The sequence below is a fragment of the Solea solea genome, chromosome 3 (assembly GCF_958295425.1).
Source record: "Solea solea chromosome 3, fSolSol10.1, whole genome shotgun sequence".
Classification (NCBI taxonomy): domain Eukaryota; kingdom Metazoa; phylum Chordata; class Actinopteri; order Pleuronectiformes; family Soleidae; genus Solea; species Solea solea.
In genome coordinates, this window is record NC_081136.1 from 21713660 (window position 1) to 21732298 (window position 18639).

Sequence of the window (18639 nt, forward strand, 5' to 3'; positions counted from 1 at the left end):
ACAGTCAGTGAGCAGCGTCGCAGCGGGCGAGGAAGAAAGAGGAAGGAAGTGGCTACAGCAGAGGAAGGAAGTGACTACAGCAGAGGAATCTTCAAGCTCGGATACATGAACCTCTCCGGACACCAGCCTCACCCAGTGTGACGGAGTTACCCCGCCTGAATTATCGACTGGATTATTACCTTTGATCTGTCTACGAGGACTTCAACAACGGATCTTTAGTGCATATTTTTTCGTGCCGATGATCGTGTTAAACTAGAGGAAAAGTGAAATGTGGACCTTCGGTAAGTCATAAAACAAAAAAAATACACTCACGTATGCGACTTTAATGTGGTTTAATGGACTGCTATTGACATGGAACAAAACAGTTATTAAGTCAAACGGCTTTTCTTCCTGTTTAACTGTGCGTTGCTACGGTTAACTTTTTTAAACATGGTATCGGACATTTTAACAACGTTACTTGGTTGGGGTGTTTATCCCCAACGGCCCTTTATGTGGTTTTCGTCTGTAAAAAGTTCGTCTTTTGAGTTGATGGAAGAAAATCCCCCGTCGCGGTCGTGTGTGTGAATCTCCCACACACACCCACGCAGGGCTGCTGGTCTGATGCCGCCTTTCATGTCACTTATGTAAAACGAAAGTATTTCAAACACCTAAGTCGAAAGAATCACACAGCACACGTAAGATTTTGTTTTCTATTACCTTCTGAGTCGGTAGTGACGAAGAGACTTTAATCCGAAACATACTGGTCTCTGTCAGCTTTTAATTAACGAGCTGCAGCTGCGTTATTCATCTGCTGCGTTCAAGAGACGTCGTCTCCGCTCGTTTTTGTTTCCCTTGTTAACTCCGTCGCACCATTAAGAAAATCGGCATTTTTAGCTCGCGGAGATGTTTATGTACTGCTTTCTTCCCCCAACAATTCATTTGTGTTTTGTGCTCATTTTTTTTTGTGGACATTGGTGGACCTCCATGTCTATCCCGCCTGTCGCTTCATATACATGTGCGAAAGGGCCGTCAAAAATATTCAGTTAATCGCACACTTTCCTGTAATTAATCGCGAAAATAAACCTGGAGCTTATAACAGATGTTTATTTCTATAAAATTATGGAATGAATGTAGAATCAATTGAACAATTATATTTAAATTAATTTCTCCTGTGAAGTACACATTGTGCACAAGAAAAGGCATCTTGATGTTTTAAACATGTTAATAAAAAATAAATAAAAGGAAAAAACGCATCACACGAATCAAACATGATGCTCTGTTCACAAGTCAGGGAGGGCAAGAGAAAACTCAAACACCGCGTGCACACACGCGTGCCTGCACACGTGACCACGTCGCCACCGGAAGTTAACGGCGTAAACATTTTTTTTTTTACCGCGTTAAATTATTATGAAGGCCAGGGAAAAGAAAAAGTAATCTTCAGAGAGTGGGAGTACCATACACACACAACCGCATGTATTTAAGTTGTATGAAATGCAAGGTCACACTCGATTCTCAGTCTTTTTTCTCTTTTTGCAGTGATGCTTCTGCCATTTGTAGACTTGTCTAGTTTAGTCTAGGATCATTGTTTTTTTATGTCTTGAGTGATATAATGTCCATTTGTTTGCAATGTACTGCACTAAGGCCTTATTATCAAATACAAATTTATTAACAATATGAATGTAACAATATCCAGTAATTGTTTAAATCCATGAGGAAAATTTGCCTGTGTTAATGGAGTTGTTTTCATAGTTATGTCTATGTTTTTGTGATGCATGCAGAGATGTCCTGTGCTATACTACATGCACATAATGTAACTCGCACATCGTGGTTCTGTGATTTCAGAGAAGCGGAGTTCAGCCGCTGGGTCGCCCAAATCAGCAGTTGCCATGGTTACTATTAGTTGGCAAAAGCTTCGGGTTAGCGGGAGGACTTATCATGTAACTGTGCGACAATGGCTACGACCAAAAAACTTTTTTTTTTTTTCCCCCTGCTGGCACGTCGGTTTAGGACGTCAGTTAAATCCTCAATTCCACCTTCTGCTTTCGGAGGTTGAGATTGTAATGTTTCGTTTAATCGATTTGCAATCAAGATCATGATGAGCTCACTGAAGACCTGGATGAATTGTGAATTGAATAAAGAGAATTGAAAACCCTCTGAGCTACAGGGCATTTAATGTGAGGACATTGAACAATTTCGGTTATGGGGGTTGATTGGCTGTTACGTCATTATTGGTATTGTGTCAGTAATGTTGTGCATTCCTAAAAATTGATAATGAAAACAGTAACATGGGTGAGGGTTTGAATTTATTTGAACAAATTACGAGTCATTACAAATTTGCAATTTTTACAGCCCTAGTTTAACCATTCACAACAGAAATTAATTAAAGATATGGGACATTAAAATAGGTTTATCAGAAACTGCATCCACTTTTCACTACTTCCAAAATAGATGTTTTATATTGTAAATGTGGAGTTGAAATTTTAAGGTGGTACTTTTCTGTAGAAACATTTTCGGTTGGTTTTCACATTGATAAAGGATACCTTGTTATTTTGAGTATTGGTTGGACAGTCTGTAATTCACAAGTCATTAATTAAAAAGCCTCTATGTTGTTGTGAATGTATTAGGAATTTGCTGTGACTATTGGCTTCTGAAATTAAGTTGGATACACATGCTCTCATCCCACTGTCTTTTCATTCATGTTCTAATTTTTCAAATTTTTTTGTCTCCTAGACCTGAGAAACATTTAACTAAAGTCGGCCCTTGAAAAATTGCTTTCCATGCAATGCAACCTGGATGTTCTTCCAGCCAAGTTGGAGCCTGCCCTGCTTTCCAACACCTGAGAAATGTTGATGCTCTAAGATCACACCAGCACCACTATGTTACACCAGCTCCAGTAGCCGCTGCTGCAAATATTGTAAAAATCAATATGGTAGCCCATCAAGATCCCAGAGAACTCGGGGTGGATGGTCCATCTCAGAGGCAGCAAAAGAATGCAGAATTACAGTTCCACAGACTGCAACACTATGTAACAAGCTGTGGATTTCAGCAGCCAAGACCTGCTGACACTATGTGGACTCTTCAGAATAGTGGTCATGAACCCAATGCTGACATTTATTCACCGTTGAATGTTACTACACAATGCAGCAGTGCTAATGAGAGATCTGTGATGTTTCTTGTCAACAATAATGGACAACACAAGGGAAGTTTTCCACGAGGACCCAACTTAAACTCTAATGATACAAAGCAACAAAGACTTTTACAGAGTTGTCTTGGTACCACGACTGTAGCAACAAAAGATGACACTGTTGATCTTACAGCACAGCAGCATCAGTATTCTCTGAAAAAATATCACTCATCCCAGCAAGTAGAAGCTCCTCTTAAAAATGGAAATCTTGGCTCAATCTCCTTGTTTTCTTCACTAGAGAAAACAAAAGTCAACATTGAGCCCAGTGCAAGAACAAATCTTTCTATTAAAATGCACTGCCAAAGTCCACAAGTGAAATGTTCACTGGGTACTCTTAATTGTGAAAACCCCATGATTAGAACACAAACTCCAGGTTATTCAATCGAACACCAGCAGCAATTCACTTCTCCCACAACAGTTCTACCCAGGCGTCCACCTACAGATGATGAAATACATAAACTAATTGCTGAAGAGCTCGAAGGTTATAAAAGAAATGAGAATTCCAAAAGAAATGAGAATTCCAGAAGAAATGCTCATCTTTCTGATACACTTGCCTCCAACAAAGCAAGACATGTAGGCAGTGGCGTACATCACAGATCTGCAACAGGACACACACTTCCAGCATACAGTTCAAAGGACTCCAGAGGAAATGCTGACTTACCTTGGACATGTGGTCAGTCAACAGTTACAACAGCAACACATTCAACAGGTACACAAGTCTCCATTGTAACAAAACGTGTGGGTGAAACTATGCCCACAATAGTGATGTTCATTTAGATTACTTTGAAGATAAAATATGTGTTGATTCAAATTCCAGGAGTTTCCATAATAAACGGTTTGAAGTACACTGAACAAAAATTTAAACACTTTTGTTGCACCCATTTTTCATGTGCTGAACTCAAGGATCTAAAACATTTTCTCTATACATAAAATCACCATTTCTCTCATTGTTCACAAATCTGTCTAAATCTGTGTTAGTGAGCACTTCCTTTGCCGAGATAATCCATCCCCCCTCACAGGTGTGGCATAACAAGATGCTGATAGGCTGGTCACTCTGAAATGTGCAGTTTTGTGTTATTGGGGGTCAGAAAACCAGTCAGTAACTGATGTGACCACCATTTGCCTCACGCAGTGCAACACATCTCCTTTGCATAGAGTTGATCAGGTTGTTGACTGGCCTGTGGAATTTTGGTTCACTCCTCGTCAATGGCTGTGCGAAGTTGCTGGATATTGGCAGGAACTAGAGCACACTGTTGCATACGCCGACCCAGAGCATCCAAAACATGCTCAATGAGTGTCCAGTGATTATGCTGGCCATGCAAGAACTGGGACGTTTTCAGCGTCCAGGAATTGTTTACAGCTCCTTGCAACATGGGGCTGTGCATTATCATGCTGCAACATGAGGTGATGGTTGTGGATGAATGGCACAACAATGGGCCTCAGGATCTCGTCATGAGATTCATCCGTGAAGAGAACACCTCTCCAACGTGCCAGACGCCATCGAATGTGAGCATTTGCCCACTCAAGTCGGTGACGATGACAAACTGCAGTCAGGTCTAGACCCCGATGAGGACGAGGAGCATGCAGATGTGCTTCCCTGAGACGGTTTCTCATAGTTTGTGAAGAAAACCTATGGTTATGCAAACCGATTGTTGCAGCAGCTGTCCGGCTGGCTGGTCAGACAATCATGGAGGTGAACATGCTGTATGTGGAGGTCCGTGGTGGTTGGTGTGGTTACATGTGGTCTGCGGTTGTGAGGCTGGTTGGATGTACTGCCAAGTTATCTGAAACGCCTTGGGAGACGGCTTATGGTAGAGAAATTACATTCCTGCAGTCAGCATGCCGATTGCACACTCCCTCAAAACTTGTGACATCTGTGGCATTGTGATGTGTGATAAAACTGCACATTTCAGAGTAACCTTTTATTGTGGCCAGCCTAAGGCACTCCTTCACAAAATTGTCTGTCTGATCAGCATCTTGATATTCCACACCTGTGAGGTGGGATGGATTATCTCGCCAATGAGAAGTGCTCATGAACACGGATTTAGATTTGTGAACAATATTTGAGAGAAATTGTGATTGTGTGTATATGAGAACGTTTTAGATCTTTGAGTTCAGGTCATGAAAAATGGGAGCAAAAACAAGTGTTGCGTTTATACTTTTGTTAGGTGTACATACAGTAAGGTATGCCCCTATTCATTATTCTTTAACTGCATTGAAGGAGCTGATTGCTAGTCTGGAAAAAGTAGCAACTATTACACAGATGGACAAATCTTCTAAAGTCATAATGCAACAGTATTGGAACGGAGATATCGATAACCTTCGTCTCTTTACATCCACAGAATATCCACAAATTATGATGGAAGTTGCGCCAACATGCACAAAGAATGAAGATGACAGTCCAGTGGTTCTCACCTCAACATCTGGAATGACGATGATTGACCTGACCAAGAAGAAACCCAACTACATATCAGCAGAATATATCAACAAGAATATGCATGATGCACACAATGTGCCTGGCATTTCTTGGGCTCCCAACCCCATTGTGAGTACAGGTTATGACGATGTCCATGCTGTAACTGATGTTTCAGTGGAGAATCGCACCAAGCCAAGTTCAGTAATGACTGGAAGTGACACATCACTTTATAGAATTCAAGACATTATGCAAAAGAAAAGGAAAAACAGCAAAGATCACCTTTGTCCTATTACTGATCAGGAAGTAGTTACACATTCTAAGAAGACATCATCAATTGGTCAAATTCAGATTCTTAATGTTATGTCAATGTCTGGAGACCAAATAAAACAGCTGTGGGACCTGCCAAGTTGTGAACGTGTGATGGATTCAGGTTCTGTGAATCCACACACACATTTCAGCCCAGAACCTCCTGAAAGAAGTGACAAAGTCCAGCAATCAGCTCTGTCACATCAAAGCCAGAGGTTAGGAGCGCAAACCCCAAACATTCTTAAATGCCCAGAATATGAAGACATATCAGATTATGAACTAATGCCTGCCATACACACAGATCTCCCATGCACAGAACATGTGGATTTAGACGTCCTTGTTTGTCATGAAAATCAACAGATGGAGAAATTAAATGCAGAAACTCATCTGAAAGGAACCAACAGAAAACGTTCACAATTTGAAAATGAAGGCCAGTTTCAAATGAAGGGGGACAACATTTCAGATGATACATCTAGAGAACAAAACTGCTCTTGTCCTTGTTTTGTTGAAACTGATAGTGGATTTCAACAAGTATTATGTCCTAAATGTGACCGTGAAAGACACTTTCTTTCATGTAGTCCTGATAATTTGAGTGATGGAGATGAGACTGATGAGATGGATGATTACATGGTCGTACCTTTAAGCATGATAGACCTTGAATATGAATCCGCCGAAGAAATCCACGATTTCCCAGAGAACACCATACCAGATGACAGTCAAAGTGAAGATATAGAATTTCAAAGTGCTTCAGAATCTTCAACCGCTTCCGTGCCTTCCCCGATAGAAGTTTTTGACACCATTGCAAGCTTTATACTATCAAAAAGGACCACAGTTCAGTTTCCTCCAGATAGGAGCACACCAGACCATGAAATGAACTCGGATACTGGAGGATCTCATACACCTCGGCACATGATAGGGTCCCACTCTGAGCATGAAGACAGCAGTGAAACAGAGAACAGTTGTGATTATTCATCGGAAGCAGAACACAACTATTTGACAGCCTCTAAGTGTGTCTTTAAAAAGAGGTCAGCACCAGCTACAGATCAGTCTGCAGATGAAAAAGAAAATGAACCTAATAAGGCAACGAGTGTGCAAAACGGTCAAAGGAAGAGCTCAGTCAAGCTGGGCTGTATTCAAAAACTTAAAGCGCTTATCAAATCTAATGCTTGCTCAAAGGGTGCCAAATCAAAGACTAACAGCCAGAGGAACTCAAAAGCACAAGGTAAATTTGTTGATTCTGACTGGGAGGATGAAAGTGACTACAACTGCAAAATAAAGGCAAAACGGAAGAGGTTGTCTTCTTCAAGCTCAGTGGGCAGTCCAGAAGCATCTTGCAGTCAACAAAGAGGGCATCCACATCAAACTGTGGACAGTCAGTCACCACAGAGTGGGTCTGAACTTCATGAGACACAGTTCAAAGAAGTGATTAAGACTGTTGGCTCAAGTGGAGCTGACCCAGATCATGTTCAGCATGCAGCTAACAGAAAGGATATCCCAAAAGACGGTATAATAATTATTGACTCGGATACAGAGGACTCGGTGGACACTTGGGATGAGAGTGACAACAAAGTCAAAAAGGAAACCATTATTTGTTCACGGTTAGTAGACGATGGTAGTGCGCCATATCTTCAACTAAAGAGACACCCATGTGAAAATGTGGACAGTAGATCTGAACCTTCTAAGGAAAAGTTCCAAAGAATGGACACGTCCTCTGACGCTTCCTCAGTACCACTGCACCGGTCTAAACTTAAAGATACACAGTTTAACGAAGGGATGCAGGAAGATGGCTCTTACTCTATAAAAAAAAGTGGACACCGACTTGAAACTGAAGATGGTACTGAGCATATTCAAGACAAGACATCAAATACAACTTTCAATGGCTCAGACAATCATATCATCAAGAAGGCAACCACAGATACACTGCTCCCATCATTGGGAAAAGTCTGCAGCCGGGCCTCATGTTCTATACAAAATAGAGGGTTAGCTAAAGAAATGGATGGTCTTTGTGGATCTGGCAGGGAAAAGCCTAAAAAACGCATACAATCATCTTATGAGTCAGCAGACCGGCGGCAGTCAGTGGACCAGTCTTCTTCACGTTGTAACAGTTTGATCCCACGTCTCTATTTTATCGATCCAGCTGATCCTCGTGATCCACTGAAACTTGTAAAAGGTCAACCGCTCCAAAGGCGGGATAAGGAAGACACTGTGGTTACCAAGGCCCCCTCAACAAGTAAAAAGATGCACTCCAGTGATGAGAATACTCAAGATACGTCTTTGAATAGAACTCAAGTCAACATAACCAATCCCAAACTGCTTTTAAGACATCGTTCATTATCCAACCAAGAAGGCCAGTCCATCTCCAGAAGTTTGTTACAGCCCGGAGAAACTGCCACCATATCTCATCAGTCAAAAATTTATGAAAGCACTTCTGTTCCAAAACATAATTTGAGTTCATCCAAACTAAGACATTCCTTTTCTCATCCATCAACATCATGCCATCCTTGGAGCAACACAAGAGACCAATCATTGAATGCAACCAGCCAATTATCAGCGGTTGAACGATTGAAAAATAACTGGAGGGAAACCTACTACCCAACGAAGAAAGACAGGAAAACTAGCACCGAGACAGAGGAGGCTTCCAGAACCTTGAATACTGAATCAAAGAGAGAAGCCTATCCACCATTGAGTCACCAGGAGAGGGCGGGTCACCAGGAAAGAGCAGGTCACCACGACAGACCACCCAGACAGAGACGCAACTCCAAAGAGTTTGAAACCAGTCTGATGAAGAGAGCCAAGATGGAAGCTGTGCAGTTGACAAGGGCAACAAATCGAAACAACTCTAGGGAACAAAGTGTGTTCTTTTCAAATCTTTTTTACTTTTTTTGTTTTTTTCAAAAATAAATTCACATGACAGTCCAATCAAAACTTGTCTAACCTGAATACATTTTCCTGATCCCCATTCTTACCACAGGAGGCTCCGTGGGTGGAGGTTACAAGTGGTCAGAGAAGTCAAAAGTGGTGAGGTCAAAGAAAGGTGACACTTTTCAATTTCCCCCTTGCATGGTTTGCCCCATGTATAATCACCACTCTTTTACAGCAGCCTGGTGCAGTGTATAAGTTGGCTTTTTTTTTTTTCCTTTTTTTTCTTCTTTTTTTGAGATACAGGTACATTTTTTCTTTCTTGTTTTTGTTTGTTGTTTTTTGTAAAGCAGGTTCCATAAAGAGGGGCGACAGATGGTCTCCCAGATCGGATAACTGACGACAAAACTCCTGTTCCAGTGGAGAAGAGGATTACTTGCAATGATGTCCAATAGAATTTAACTGAATGTTCTGAATTTTAATGTTTTTCCATTTCATTGTTTTTGCTTAGGTTCCTCCCGTAACTTTTAAATGTTTCTTCTTTTTTATCCCTCATAGAAAGTGAGAGATGGATATGTGTGTATGAATGTAACCTTAATTATTCCTCTGTTTTAAGTTGATAATGGTTTTGTGTTGGTAGTACTTAAAATCACCTTTCAGTGCTTGTGATAATTCAGTGGTTTCCCACTATTTGAGGGACTGTGGCCCTTGGTGGGACATTATAACTAATTAAAAGCTATTGTTTTTGTAAAAAAAAAAGTAGTGAATGATGTTTTGTAATTGAAACTATAAAGTATGTATGATCATTATTTTTATTTATTTAATTACAAGTGACAGTAGTTAATTGGTTTCAGAGATAGGATTAGAGTTGTCATAGGTTTTGGTGGACTCTTCAAAATTTTAGAGCTCAATTTTGGAAGTTTGGTAATGATTATGTTTAGCCATACAGTACAGTGTGGTCTGTCAGAATTAGGGTGTCCAGATCTGGATTGTGAATCGAATGTTGATTGAAACACATCACGATCTTGACCTTTGAAAGCAAAGGTGGAATCGAGGATTCAACCACGCCCCTGTGTGACGTCTTCAACTGCCATCATCAACTGGTGATTGGGCAGCACCAAACAAACCCCCTCCCACTTCTCTGAAATCCCTAGTGGAAATATTTTGCAAACTTATTCAGTTGGGGCTACACGGTGGAGTAGTGGTTAGCACTCTCGCCTTGCGCCGGTTGGAACAAGGGCCTTTCTGCATGGAGTTTGCATGTTCTCCCCGTGTGTGCGTGGGTTCTCTCCGGGTTCTCCGGCTTCCTCCCACAGTTCAAAAACATGCAATGTGGGGATTAGGTAAATTGGACACCCTAAATTGACCATAGGAGTGAGTGTGAGAGTGAATGGTTGTTTGTCTCTATATGTGTGTGGCCCTGCGATGGACTGGCGAACTGTCCAGGGTGTACCCCGCCTATCGCCCGATGTAGCTAAGATTGGCACGGCACCCCCCGCGGATAAAGCGGTAGATGATGACTGACTGACTGACTTATTCAGTTGTGCAAAACCCTTGATTTAAGCATTCAATTAGCATACTAGTACCATTCTATGAAATGCTAAGCAGGTTGCATCTTATTACAAAGGTGTTGCCTTTGTAACACCAGAGATGGCAGACTTCACCCCATTCACACAACAAATTATGTCATATCAATTAAAATTTTTGGTAATTAAACATTTTGAAAAATGAATTAAATATCAATGTTGGTAGATTAGTACACCACCCTGAAAACAGGGAAAAGACAATCTATGCCTTTAAAATCAGTTTAATCACTAATTAACTATAATATGAAAATATATCCCAATTAAACAGTATTGAAGATATGAATCGGAATAAAAATCAATTAAACAATTTGATTCACTGAAATTAATACATAGGTTTGGCAAGATGGTGGCGCTCATGGTTGCAGCGGGGTACGGCTCTTTGTTTTTGGTGTTTTATGTAGGTCTTTGCTCGAGCTAATCAGCATTACAACAGGCAGGAGCTTCTGGATATCGGCTTCAACACGAAGCTGACCATGACAGTGGAGTCTCATCACTTGTTCAACACACAGCAAGATGGCGAGACCACCGGGAGCTCTCTGGATTGTTGTCAGCGGCGGAGGCGGCGTTCGAGAGGAAGTGGAAGCAGGGATGCCATTCTGGCCTACTAGCAAGGCTGAGGAACCCACACGCCTTCTCTCCCGAGTATGTTCCTCACCAACGCGAGATCTGTGGTCTACAAGATGGACGAGCTGGAACAACTCATGCAGGGGAATCATTACATCCGTGACTGCTGCGTCTCCATTATAACAGAGACCTGGCTTCACCCACTGATCCCCGATGCCACTGTCCAGCGAGAGAGATGCACCAGAAGCCCTGGATGACCAGCCAGGTCAAGGCACTCCTCAGGACCTGCAACACAGCCTTCAGGTCAGGAGACAGAGCCCTCTACAGTGCTACCAGAGCTGACCTGAAGAGAGGCATCAGGAAGGCCAAGTGGACTATAAGATTGAGAACCACCTCTCCACCAACAACCCACCAACCACAGGGGGGCAAACACCGCAGCCAAGGACACAAGCACCGCTCTGTACAGGTACGGAAGGTGGAACAAGTACTCAGCAGTGTGAACACCAGGAAAGCAGCGGGACCTGACGGCATACCTGGGAAGGACCTTAAAGCCTGTGCCCACCAGCTCTGAGGTCTTCACTACGATCTTCAACCACTCCTTGGCACAGGCCTCCATCACAGCCTGCCTGAAGTCCGTCACCATCATCCCCATATCCAAGAGACCAGCCACAAACCCTCACACCAATCATCACAAATGTCTGGGGCGGGTGATCCTGAGACACATCAAGGACTGCCTTCCTCCCAAACCAATCTGCCTACAGGGAAAACAGGTCGACAGAGGACGCCATCATCCCCCGCACTGCGCTGAGCCACCTGGAACAAGGGGGGAGCTCTTTGTTGACTACAGCTCAGTGTTTAATACTACGATCCCCGACATCCTGGTCAGCAAACTGTCTGACCTGGGACTCCACCCACTGACCTGCTCCTGGGTAAAAAACCAACCTGCCCCAAGGCAGTGAGACTCGGATCCCACCTGTCCTCCACTCACACACTGAGCACGGGCTCCCCACAGGGGTGCGTGCTGAGCCCCCTCCTCTACACACTCTACACGTTGGACTGCAGTCCCACCCACTCCAGCAACACCATTGTGAAGTTTGCAGACTACACAACAGTGGTGGGGCTGATCTCAGGGGGATGAGTCTGCCTAAAAGGATGAGGTCCTGGCTCTGTCGACGTGGTGTTCGGCCAACAACTTGGTGCTGAACACCACAAAGACCAAGGAGATCATCCTGGACTTCAGAAAGAACAGGGCAGACCCGTCCCCCCTCCACATCAAAAGAGACTGTGTAGAGAGGGTCCACTCCTTCATCTTCCTGGGACCACAATCTCACCTGTCGTGGACTAAAAACACCTTGACTGTAGTTAAGAAGGCCCAGCAGCACCTGCACTTCCTGAGGCTACTCAGGATAAAGAACATCAGCCAGAAGCTGTTGGTGAACTTCTACCGCTCCTCCGGCGAGAGCGTACTACCTTATTGCATCTCGGGTGGTTCTCTCGCTGCGCTGAGGCAGAGCAGAGGAGGCTCCAGGGGGTGGTGAAAACGGTCCAGAGGATTATCTGCTGCCCCCTCCCCTCCCTGAAGGATATCTACTCTCCCCGAAGCCTCAGCAGTGCTGAGCGCATCACTCTGGACAGATCCCATCCCGCCCACCACCTCTTTGAACTGTTGTCCTCAGGCAAGCGCTACAGGTTCATTAGAACCCGGACCACCAGACTGAGAGACAACTTATTTCCCCAAGCCATCACCAGATTGAACTCTCATGCACACTAACCCCCACCCCCCGCACCACAACACACTACCTCACCCAATATCATTAATTCCGTGAATTATTCCTATAATAATGCATGGCATTGTCTGATTGCTTGTTGCTGTTGTTATTTAGGATTGTTTGCCAGGCAATACTATTTGTATTTATGTTTTTGCACACAAGGTGTGAAAACAATTTTGTTGCTTTTACCTGCATAATGATAAATAAAGGTTATTCTATTCTAAATAACACAAAGTTAAGTAAGTCATCTAAGCCAATGAACATCAAAGTATAATGAAAGTTTAGTAATTTGATCAAATAATTGTCACTTAATACAGCTAAAATTCACACAAGCTATATACACCATAAACACCTGCGTGTGTTGAATCGTGTGAAACAGGAAGTAAAGACAAGAAAGGGAGTGACATGGTTGATAACCAAGCGAAGCTACTCCCACTTCTGGAACCAAAGAGGCAGAGGTGTGCACAGTAGCAGTGACTGTAGATGCACGCCTCCACACAGGATGGTGCCAAAAGCACATTAACATAAGGTCGCAGATCTTTGGCCAAACACAACAATATGGCTGTAGACAAAGCGTGTTTTACACAAGATGTGGCCCATGAGGGAGCTCACATTCATGTGTTTCAAAGCACAGCGTGTTCTATGAAGGAAACAAAGGACGCCATGCAACATGAGAGTTAATGGCCATTCAAACCACACAGACCTGACACATGTAAAAACCAAGTCAGTCTGTGAATTATATCGTTTACTCTTCTCATCACATTTGATCCTCTGTGTCTCTGAAGGAAAGCAGTATGGGCGTCAGTTTTAGAGGGAGGCGTTGGCCTAGGTGCAGGTGGGCGCTCGGCTCCAGAGGAGTGTGTGTTTGGACACAAAATAAGGCCAGCGAGTGTGAAAAAACAGAGATGGCCAATGAAAACAGAGACAGCCAATGAGAAAACGGAGACGGCCAATGAGACTTTAGGGACCCTGCTCCTGGAATGTCACCTCTAGTCATAATCTGGTCCCCTACACTCGGTCTGGGGAGTGTCTGGGTGGCATGGCTGCAGCCCATCATGACGCACCTCCCTTAAGGTGCGGTGGTGGGCAGCGGACTGCTTACCCGGCGGGGGGTGAACGGTGGTCTGTTGACAGTGGGCCACGGTGCCCCTCCTTGGGATGGGGGGCATGCAATAGGCCTCTGGTGGGTGGAGGCGGGTTTAGGACTGGGCCGATAATCAATAAATCAATTAATCGCACGATAAATTAAAATGAACTCAATAATTTTTTCCGGCCTCGATATATTGCCATGTGCATGCGTGTTCATTTTCCTTGTCTCACGCCTCCAAGAAGGATCGATGACAAGAGGGTTCACTCTGCTCTCGGTCTCAGCACCTGGGTGCTTTTGTTCCATAGCGGAAAGAATGGAGTGAAACCTCTTGACGGTCATCCAGTCTCTTTGTCTCTGTGGGGGGAGGCTGGGCCGCTAGCAGTGGTTAGCCAATGCTAGTGCCCAGCGGAACAAGGAAGAAAGATGATTGCAAAGTCAAATGCCACAGCCCCAGGGTGGGAATATTTCGGCTTCAAACCAAATGAGCAAGGTGAGCCCATCAACATGGACGAGCCAGTATGCCAAACTTGTTCTAAAGTGGTGGCAACACAACAAACTTGCATGCCCACCTGAGGCATAACCACCTGACCCAGTTTTTGCAGCTGGGGAAAAAAACTGTACCTCGAGATGCAGAGCCTATGTCCCGACAGTCAACACTCACTGAGAGGTTTGGTCGGCAAAGTAAATATAAATGGAACATCGCAAAAGAAATGCTGCACTTTGATACAGTTTAAAAGCCAGCATTTAGCGAAATGCTGCAAAAGTTTGACAGACGGTACGAATTGCCTGCGTGAAAATACATGTCACAAACGGCAATTGCAGAACTCCGAGACCTGAGTGCAATTTTTGCTAACAGACTGAGTCCTTTTTTTTGTTTACTGTTTTTTGTTTGTTTTATTTATTTAGGATATTTAAACGTTCTTGAAATTACAATGGTAAAACACACTGAGAAATAAAAGTTTATTGTATTTGAAAGGGTGTGCATTATTATGATATATTATCATGTTGACAATAATATCGTTAATCGGCAATAATTTGTGGGACAGTATATCGTCCAGCAAAATGTATTATCGTCCCAGGCCTAGGCGGGTTCTGGCCTGCCTCCTCTGTGGGTGGTCTGGGGGGACTTGGCTTCTGCCAGTGGTGAGCTGGCCCGGCCCTCGGGCGCTAGCGGGCTCTGGGTGCGGGGTAGCTTGGCCTCTGTCTGTAGTCTTATCGCCGCCTGCTCCCTTGGGCTGACCCTGGGTGGGGGGCCACTGCTGGGGGTTGACCTGGCATTGGCTCAGTCCCCCACTTAGATTCTAACCTATGAAAATCCGTGTACATATACACTGATATGCACAATCTCATACACGGACACACACACACACACATACATCCCACCATCCATCATCTTGGGTGCTGTTCTAAGTCAGTGTTCTGCAGCCATAGCTTAATTTATGTTGACGATGATATGATACTAAAAAAACTATGTGGTAAGTGAAGCCAGGTCTACTGAAGGGTGTTAAGAAGACACCAAATGCCTCTTTATTTTTTCATCAGTCCAAATTTCAATTTATTGCTACACATCCTCTGCCACCTTCTGGTAGCGAGGGTAAATTGTCTGTCTGTCTGTCTGTCTAATCGAATATTATTTGTTTCTCTACTATCCTCTTGGCTATAGTATTTGCTTTTACTATTGGGTCTCCTGACTTCCTGTCCTTCACTTCATTTCTCAGATGGAAAAAAGGCTAAATAAATAGTCCAAAAACCAAAATCTGACCGTTTATTTGAATTTGGTTTTCTCATTTCTCGTTTTTTGATTTTGACAACAAAAACGAAAAAGACAGCATTTTTTTTTCGTTTATGCTTCAAAATGAAAAACTATGGTATTTCCGTTTTCTCGTTAATTGGTTTAAACGATGGTCAAAACAGAAGCAAGGGGGCACAGAAGACCCACCCACTAATGAATAGGAAACATTGCGTGGTATATTTGTTTGTCAGTCAGACCAGTGAAACTCGAAATCGAGCTGAATTCTTGTTTTTCCTTCCTCTGTGAAAATTGAAAAAAAACAAAAAATCGGAACTGAACTCCCATTTTTGTTTTTTTGGCCAAAATTGAAAAAACGAGAGAAAAAAACAACCCGTTTCCGGTTTCTGCCGGAACAAACGTACCTTGGTCCTCTGTCTACTGCAAGTTTTTGATCCACTGCCTTGCACACAATGCTTGTACCTGAAGTTCCCCCGGAGTGTCGCATAATAGTCTTACAGGCCACTGGAAGGACAAAATGTATACACGTTTGAAAGAATATTAACTAGGGTTAAATAAAAATAAAAACAACAAACTAAAAGCAAAACACACAAAACCTTTCAAAGTTACATACATAAAATCACTCCACTGTCCATGTCTTTCATATATGGCCTTGCAGATGGGACTGCTTCTAAATGTGAGGTTACCTCCACATTGTGTGCTGAGCTAAGTGTATGAAAACATAATGTAAATAGGTCAGAGAGGGTATACATTCTTCTTCTTCTTTTCTTTTCGGCTGCTCCCTTCAGGGGTCGCCACAGCGTATCAACCTCCTCCATCTAACCCTGTTCTCTGTATCCCCCTCTCTCACACCAACTAACTTCATGTCCTCTTTCACTACACCCATAAACCTTCTCTTTGGTCTTCCTCCACCTCCTGCCTGGCAGTTCCAACCCCAGCATCCTTTTACCAAGATACTCACTTTCCCTCCTCTGTACATAACCAAACCATCTCATTCTGGCCTCTCTGACCTTATCTCCAAAACGTCTAACGTGCTGTTCCTCTGATTGACTCATTCCTGATCCTATCCATCTTTGTCACTCCCAAAGAGAACCTCAACATCTTCATCTCTGCTACCTCCAGCTCCAGAGAGGGTATACATTCATTTGAATATATATGTAATGACGTTGTTTTTGTCTGTTCATAGGACCACTTCCACTGTTGTGAGTAGTATAATAATAATAATAATAATTTTAACAATATAAATTATATATAATAAAGGTATCTATATCCAGGTTTTAGCATAATGATTTTACAAAAGACACTATAACTTACCGCAATTGTAAACCCACCTTTTTCTTCCTGACTCTTCTCCAGAAACAATTTTGACAGTGCTCCTCCAGTGTTATCAATCTGGCATTGACATCACTTGCGTCACTTTGAACTGAAACTGCGTGAACTGTGTCATATGTTGCATTAGCTGGCGAGACGGCCTCTAATAAAACCTCAGTCGGAGAGACTGAAGTCACCAAAGGAATAAACCCACTGACTGATTCAGGAAAGAAGAAAACATTTGACCCTACACTTAGTTTAAATATTTGCCTATTTGTAATATGGTTGCATTTCACTTACTGATTAGTGCAAAGAAACCATGTTGATGTTGGAAGTATTAACTTGACTGAATTCCTCAGATGATGCATTATAATGTAGGCCTGATTTATCCTGGTTTGCATATTTTTAGACCAAACAGCAGATCATCAAAGCACTCATTATGTGGGGGAAACTGACACAACTGAGGATATTGCCCTCACTGATTGATTTCAGAAGAAGGTAATTAAATAAGTCAAACAGTTAAAGTGTATTTACTTAAATGTCTTGAATGTCTTAAAGATGTACAGTACATTTCATTATATTGATAAGCAAACAGAAGATCTCTCAGGAGAGAGTTATTTTGGGGTTAGACGTATCACCTATGACAGTTTACAACAGGTTCACAGCAGAGATCTACAGGTCAGGCCTGGACACTGCCTTGTTTGGGCTCTGGTCATCACAGAGAATGTATACATATATAGTTTAGTAACTAGGTTTGTTTTTCAGGGACGATGCACCTGGGCAATGGGAGACTTTGGTCTTCTCTGTCTAACACCGGGTGGCTTCTATATTAAGATAGAATACCTAAAATGGTCAAATGTGAGGTATTGGATGATGTCACAGAACCTTTAAAAGCATGGCCCTGCTCTTATGCGGGCAGAATTGTTCGGAGATTCGGCAGGAACACCCGAGCTGCTGCAGACGCTTGGTCTGATACCTGACTTGTAACCAAATAAAATCCCCTTTTGTTCGGTGCAAGTCCTGTGTCAGCGAGGTTTCTTTCTACACCATCAACTCATCACCTATCGTTCGTAAGAGGAAGGAGGCCTGACTAAAACACAAGCATTTTCCTTGACTCCAGTGATTAAGGTTCAGCAAAAGCACTAACAGTTTTGAGGAACCCATCATCGACCCTCTCTCTCAACCAAGACCAGCCATTATAAAGCAGTTTTTAGTCGTTAATGTTATGTCAAAAGGTACTGCATTCAAACATTTCTTGGCTTCATCCCCAACCAGACAGACATTTTTATGGAAAGCCAGTAGAAGTTTGAAGTCTGCGTGGAACATATGCCTCACATCCACATCCACTGTACAGTTAAGTTACACAACAAAAAGGGTAACTGTGTTCACACCATTCTGTACACTAGCTGAAATTTAGAATATCTATATTTTATACATATATATATATGTTCATATTGTAAATAGTTAAACAGTTATAAGTCTGTATGGACGGGACACCACTGATCTAAACACAGATTATAGGAACCATTTCCTCATTTCAGTTTTTTTGTTTGAATATAAACTGCTGGACTTTCTGCTCTATGGGAACATGTAAACTGTTAAGTTGAATCAAATTGTTTTTTTCCCTTGTGTTTCTTCATCATTTATAATTAACAATGAACAGTGGACTTATCTTACAGAAATTTAGTAAGTGTTCTGAATCATTAAACCAAAGCTATCATGAACAACTGATGAAATGAAAGCTAATGATAATAATAATAATAATAATGATTATCATAATAATAATAATGTTGAAAATGTTAGTAGCACTTGAAGTGATTTTTAA

At 42.6% G+C, this 18639-nt stretch overlaps 1 protein-coding gene across 4 annotated transcripts; it reads left to right on the top strand.

The window, feature by feature from the left end:
- Positions 1–14728, top strand: LOC131456407 (uncharacterized). 4 transcript variants are annotated; one of them, XM_058624707.1, is made up of 5 exons: positions 1–281; positions 2710–3872; positions 5506–8736; positions 8857–8919; positions 9098–14728. In XM_058624707.1, exons 2-5 carry the CDS (start codon positions 2762–2764, stop codon positions 9142–9144), a joined length of 4452 nt encoding a protein of 1483 aa, XP_058480690.1. In that variant the 5' UTR covers positions 1–281; positions 2710–2761; the 3' UTR covers positions 9145–14728. The 4 variants fall into 4 exon arrangements, with proteins under 4 accessions (XP_058480690.1, XP_058480692.1, XP_058480693.1 ...); XM_058624709.1 differs by having other exon boundaries at positions 8857–8903; positions 9095–14728; XM_058624710.1 differs by having other exon boundaries at positions 8857–8903.
- The last annotated feature ends 3911 nt before the right edge of the window (positions 14729–18639 follow it).